Source organism: Centruroides vittatus, unplaced genomic scaffold (assembly GCF_030686945.1).
Source record: "Centruroides vittatus isolate TY-2023 unplaced genomic scaffold, ASM3068694v2 contig_543, whole genome shotgun sequence".
NCBI lineage: Eukaryota > Metazoa > Arthropoda > Arachnida > Scorpiones > Buthidae > Centruroides > Centruroides vittatus.
In genome coordinates this window covers 330,882-337,869 of record NW_027122319.1, presented here as the reverse complement: position 1 = coordinate 337,869, position 6,988 = coordinate 330,882, and the positions used below count along the sequence as shown (strand labels likewise).

General features: G+C 47.3%; 1 protein-coding gene across 1 annotated transcript; it reads left to right on the top strand.

The window, feature by feature from the left end:
• On the top strand, positions 1-4,266 carry LOC136978478 (uncharacterized). Its single transcript, XM_067274188.1, has one exon. The coding sequence runs from the start codon at positions 1-3 to the stop codon at positions 4,264-4,266; it is 4,266 nt and encodes a 1,421-aa protein (XP_067130289.1).
• The last annotated feature ends 2,722 nt before the right edge of the window (positions 4,267-6,988 follow it).

The following is a 6,988-nucleotide window of genomic DNA, read 5'->3' as shown; positions in this document are numbered from 1 at the left end:
ATGCCGAAACGCGGAAAATCGCGGGGTTTTAGGGCAATTGATTGGGACGACGATGAGCCGGGGACGTCGGGTGTTCATAACGGAAACCGACAGGAAGATGGGTCGCGAGGTGAAGGCAGTCCGACCATGGGACGCGGGCCAAACGTGACGAGAGACCGCTCTAGGGATGAACTCGAAGGGCTTAGGCTGCAGATCGAACTCGAAAAGATCAAGCAGGAAACGGCGAGAATCGAGTTAGAACGGAATAGACAACGTAACGAGGCCCGACACTCTGAGAACAGTGCAGTCAAGGAAAATTTCGACGACTATGCACGGAGAGTAAAAGGGGCCCTTCCCAAAATGCCGGAAGGAGAGGAGGCAGTGCCATCGTGGTTTCGTACGGTCGAAATAGTTCTGGAGACCTACGAGGTACCGGAAGAATTGCGGGGGCAAATAGTTCTGAGCGTGCTATCGGAAAGATGCAAAGCGGCGCTAACAAGATTGTCGGTAGATCAAGTCAGACACTATCCCTCCTTAAAGCAATTCATTCTCGAAGAGTTGAGGCTTTCCCCTGCGGAATATTTGAAGGGATTCAGGCGGGCCGAACGGTATGTGGGGGAAACGTGGCCCCAGTTCGCGTCGCGTCTGAAGGACCTGTATGAATACTATGTAGATAGTAGGGAGGTAAAGACGAGGGAAGAACTTATCGAGCTAACGGTGGCGGACCATTTAAAGTCAGTCTTACCCCACGACGCGAGGAAGTACGTAACCTTGCAAGAGGGGAAGGGATGGAGCAAGCCCGCGGAATTAGCGAAGTTTATCGAGAAGTTCGCGGAGGCATCGGGCGGTAATCTGGGAAACAAGAAAGAGGAGAATAGGAACCAACGGGACACCCAGGGAGAGATGGCGAGAAAGCCCGACCCGGTGACCCGGAATACTAGCGAGCGAACACCCAGGGCTAGCTGTTACTCATGCGGGAAGGCCGGGCACTGGAAGAGAGAGTGCCCTAACCGGAAGGCGACTAGCGTGCCCAAACAGGCACGGCTCGTGTCCGCGAGCAAGACGCCTGAGACGGAGAACCATTTAGTGGCAAGAGTAACGGCGTACGATCGGCCAGAGGCTGGGGAGTCGCCGAATAGGATTAAGTTAGTATGTGGCGGAAATCGACTTTCGGCTATAGTCGACTCGGGAGCGGAGATTTCTGTCATAAGGGAAGCAATGGTCCCGGCGTCGGTGATGGAAACGAAGGGCGAAATTCAACTGGTTGGGGCCTTTGGTCACCGGGTAAACGCGGTTTTGGCAACGTTCCCAATAGAGTTGTGGGAGGAAAGCAGCCCAAAGTCGCAGGGGCCGGTGCTGGTAACGTGTGCCGTAACGGACGAGTTAAATCAATCCACGGACGCGTTGTTATCGGAAGAGGATTACCGAACGTTGTTAGACCGGAAGAGGGAGCTCCAAGGGAAAGGGGGAAGACACATAAGAAACGTAAGAATAAAGGGAAGTGGTCTCTCCCAAGGGAAAGAACCGGAACCCCACCCGGGTGCGGCGGGCGGCCGAGATGAAGACAGTGAGGGGGACGGGACGGATCTGCGGGATGCCCAAGTCCGAGACGATTCGCTCTCCCGGTTGTGGGAGGCCGCCAAACACGGGAAAGATGGGCTGGTGGTCAACGACGGGATACTTTACCGTCGGGATAGTTGGTTTGGCCGGCCCATCAAACAGGTGGTAGTGCCCCAAGAGCGGAGGGCAGAAGTTTTAAGTCTGGCCCACAAGACTCCGTGGGGAGGGCACTTAGGTAGTCGGAAGACAGCGGGTCGCATTCGTGAGGTATTCTATTGGCCGGGAATGGCGGCAGATATTCGGAGATACTGCCAGAGCTGCCACAGGTGCCAAATAAGGGCGCCGGCACGTATTCTGGATAGGACTCCGATTACTCCGCTCACGCGACCCTCTACCCCGTTCCAAGTGGTCAATATAGATATGATCGGACCGATAGAGCCCCCATCGTCCAGAGGTCACCGGTACGCTCTCTGTATGATCGACCTATGCACTCGATGGCCCGAAGTCGAGCCTATGAGATCACTTTCGGCGACGGCCACTTGTTCGACGCTCTTACAGGTGTTTACGCGGACAGGCTTTCCCGAACTCATTTGCTGTGACCAGGGGACTAACTTTACCGCAGGGCTAACGCGGGAGATGACCCGATTATTAGGAGTGCGCATTAGATTTTCGACCCCGGAACACCCACAAAGCAATGGAAGCGTGGAGAGGTGGAATCAGACATTCAAAAATATGCTAAGCCACACCATTGCGGAAAGCAAGAAGAACTGGGACAAAGTCATTCCCTTTCTGCTATGGGCGTACCGGGAGGTACCTCATGAGACTACCGGCATATCACCCTTCGAAATGCTGTATGGAAGGGCCCCAGTAGGGCCGCTAGCCATCTTAAAAAGGGTATGGACCGGATCGGTAACGCCTCCCGATAGTCTGAACAACAAAGCCGCGGCATACTTGCAGACCCTGGTGGAGCGTATTAAGGCGGTCAGGGAGATAGCGACCGAGCATACGGCCGTGAAACAAAATCAGTACGCGACAAATTATAATTTGAGGGCACGGCCCAAAGAATTTAGTATTGGGGACACGGTCCTGGTGAGGAAAACGTATCCTGATAACAAAACCGACGATCGGTGGGAAGGACCCGCCATAGTGGAGAGGCGAGAACGTGAGGGCAGCTACCGAATAAGACTAGAGGACGGTAGGACGAAGTGGGTCCACGTGGACCGACTCAGAAAATACCAAAGGCAAATTTGTGCCGTTGGAGTGGTATTTGATTCGGACGCGAGTTTCGGGGAAATAGTGGAGACACCGTCGACGCGGCAGCTGCACGACCGTGGACGAAAGAGCGGAGAGATTGGGGAGATTCCGGCACACCTCCCGGCATCGGCACAGACCGGCCTACGCAAGGTGCTAGAGGAATTCCACTCGGTATTCGGGAGTAAGCCGGGAAAAACAAACCTAGTAACGCACAGGATAACCCTTATCGAGGGATGGACTCCGAAACGGTTCGCCCCGTATCGGATTCCACAAGCTTTGCGAAATAAGGTGGATGAGACCATAGGGGAACTCTTAGACGCAAAGCTAATCCGGCCTAGCGTATCGGAATGCGCTCACCCAATAGTCTGTGTAGCCAAAAAGGGGGGTGGAATGCGCTTATGCGTGGATTATCGGCACCTGAACGCCGCCACGGTGCCTGATCGCTATCCGATGGTGCCCTCCGCCGAATTAGTATATCAGTTAGCTGAAGCCAGATACATAACATCGCTTGATCTCTGTAGAGGTTACTGGCAGGTGCGGTTGGAGGATGAATGTAAACACCTTACAGCGTTTGTTACGCACCGCGGTCAGTATGAGTGGGAAGTGATGCCGTTTGGTCTGAGAAACGCAGCCGCGACATTCCAAAGACTGATGGATTTGGTGTTGGCCCCTTTCAAGGACTTCGCCGTGGCGTACATTGACGACGTGGCCATCTACTCGCGGAGTTGGGAAGAACACCTGACCCATCTCAAAGCAGTGTTAAGGGCATTAAGAGACGCCGGACTGACGGTCAATGCCAACAAATGTCAGTTCGCTAGACCGCGCCTTCTATATCTAGGACACATTGTCGGCTCCGGACGGCACGCGCCGGATCCGGAACGTGTTAAAGCAATAACCGCTCTAGCTCTGCCCAAGACAAAGGAGCAACTCAGGAGCTTCTTGGGTATATGCGGATATTATCGGGACTACATTTCGGATTTCGCGAAATTGACGAACCCTCTCACCAATCTGCTCGCTCGCCGAGCACCGAAAACAATCGAATGGAATCGGGAACTCGAGAGGTCATTTGAGGCAGTAAAGACGAAGCTCGGGCAAGCTCCGTTACTATTCTCTCCGGACCCGGAAAGACCTTTCGTACTATTCACGGACGCATCGAATCACGCTATCGGCGTCTGTCTGGCGCAGTTCTCGCCAGAAGGGCAGGAAAGGCCAATAGCCTTCGCTAGTCGGAAGTTAAAGGGGGCGGAGATCCGATGGGCTACCATCGAGAAAGAGGCCTATGCAATTATCTGGGGCCTCCACAAGTTTAATTACTGGATCTATGGGAGGCCGAGTCACAGTGGTCACAGACCACAATCCTTTGAAATATCTGACGTTGTCCACGCCACAGAGTGCCAAACTTACACGGTGGGCACTCGCGTTACAAGGTTACGACATGCGGATCGAGTACCGGAAGGGGAAACTACACGGTAACGCGGACGCTCTCTCACGTTTGGAGTCGGACGGTGAAGGTCGCATCTCTGTGCGGGGAGGGGGTGAATCTCTTCCCGGATGTTCCGGAGAACGGGTCAGTCCGATCGGAACGGACCACCGCGATTTGTAAGGTTGTGCGGCAAGGTGCAGGGTATCAAACAGGCTCAAGCGAGCACAGTTTGATCCTCGGCAGGGTATCAAACAGGCTCAAGCGAGCACAGTTTGATCCTCGTTATCAGCGCAAAAAGGGAAGGGTGGGATCGTGTAAACACGATTCCCGCCCTTCCCTTATTGCGCTGATAACGATCATCGTTCCAAGAAGACGGTGGAGGGAGGGACTGACCACATGTGAACGGGAAAACACCGGGTGGTCGTCCGACACGTGGCCGACATGTGTGTACGAAAAGGAGAGAGGGACGCAGGTGGTGAAGGTGGTCATCTGGTTACGTGATTCGGGACAGTTCGTCTCGTTACGCCGTTCGGACAGGAGTTCGCCCACGATACGCCATCCGGACGGTTGGGGAGAGAAGTTTCTAAGATCGTTTGGACCCGAGCGGAGCCTTCAAGCAACGGAATATTCGCAAGGTGTCTTCCCGACGGACCTGCAACGGTGTTTTCCAACAGGACACACAGAACTTCATCGAGTATTATTGGCGCACCGGGTCGGTCGCCAATAGTGAACACATCGGACGTTTTTGTGAACTTTACTATAATAACTAAAAATACTGTGTAATTTAAAACGAAGAGATGACATATTTACAAATATACACATTTATTTACAATGATTTACACATTTATTTTGGTATATCAGCAGCAATGATTTTCTCCCGTCTGTTCTTTTAATTTTAAACTGTGACTCCTCAAAATGTATCTAAAAGTGTCAGTTACATTACATTACAAAAGTTATTGCAAACACTCACTTCGTAAATATCTATTTTCAACATTATTTTATCCATTAACTTGATATGGTCTCGAATTCTCAGTTGTTTTCACTTATCTTTTCTGCAATATTAAAGCTATTCATCTCTCCTGGATTTGTCAACGGAAAAAACAGAACAATCTCACATCTTTTGCTGACGAATTTTTCAGTTCGGTCCCAAATAATAAACCGTTTAAAACAAAAAGAGAGCAAGAAATTCAGCTAATTTAGATAAAAAAGATAGCCAAATTCGCTCTACAAACACCGTATACTCTGACACAAAGGAACCAATACGACAAGTGCAGCAATGCAATGTGTCCTGACCTTGTGTTTATAGAGTATAGAACTTGTCACAAAGCCATTTAACCTGCTGACATCTGGCGTCGGATCTTGAATATACTGTATATTTATATTTGGACAGGAAAAACCAGGTTAGGTAATTATTTATCTAAGAGTAATTGGCCTGTTGGTATTATGATAAAATGACATAAACAAATAAAGAAAAATAATAGTCCTTAAATAACAGTTAGAATTAGGCCGCGAATCCATAGCATAAAAACGATAGTAAAAACCATGTCCGTAATTATTTTTAGTTACGTGACGTATTTGCTTTTGTGTTTGGATTGCGTGGCGAGCTGTATCTACTAGCGAAGTTTTTTAAAGTGACAGTATGATCCAAGTGTCGAAAGTAAACACTTCTTTGCGCGTAAATTGACGGAAACAAAGCATCTTAGCTTGGTTGTTCATAACTAATGTTAAAACTAATCGAAAAACTTGACAAGCACCAAAACGATAAGAGCGAAAAATAAAATAGAGCGAACGTGCATAAAAACTTTTTTCCTGCAATTTTCGCACGATGTCGTAATGACACACAAGTCCACTGATTTCTGATTAGTTGACGATACCGTTTTTCCGTCGAAAGTTAACACTACTCAACTCGCTTTACGCTCGTTTACGCTTTTCTCCTGCGTAAAATATTATGGTCAAGTGATTCAAAATTATTAATGCTAGTCAAGTCTCGCTTAAATGCAATATTTACATCATATAAAATGGGTGAATATTATCCGCGAAAAAGTGATAGTCGAATGCCGAAAGTGTTCCCCTATTCGAGATCTCAAATATTATGTTCGTTAAAAAATAAATTTCGAATATTATGAATACCTCTAATATCGCGCCATAAGTACAGTCACATTGGCAGATCCAGAAGTACCCAAAAGGAATCTAATTCAAAAGTTTAAAAATATTTGAACAATTAATAAGCATCTTTTATTAACAAATGTACAAATATATTGCAAATAGTCCGATAAACCATATCTACCATCATAAATATTCTTAAAAACAACGTTTTATGTGTCAACACTGCGTACAGACAGCGCATCTTCAGTACTTCTTGTTTAATTTGTGACAAGAAAAAAAAAAGCAAAGAAGATCCTGAACATTTTCGAATTCTTCTTTTCTTAATTAAATAAAAATCTGCAGTAGGTAGAATGAAAGCAATTATTTGTTAATATATTGTAGTTGAGATAATAATATCTAATAAAATCCTACTTTGAATTCAAAGTCAAAATTAAAAGTTTGAAGTTTCATTTCTTAAAATATAATAAATTGTTTTTTTTTTTACTTTTTGTTTTGCTTTATTAATTTACTAATATATTGAAATAAACTAAACAAGTTAAATAATAAATAAATTATTAACTAAATAAGTTATATAAGGTAATTAAGTTCACTAAGTATTCGGGATATTCGAAAATTTGATATCTGGTTAACAAAAAAATTTGAGAAAAGTGAATGTCGTCCATTTCT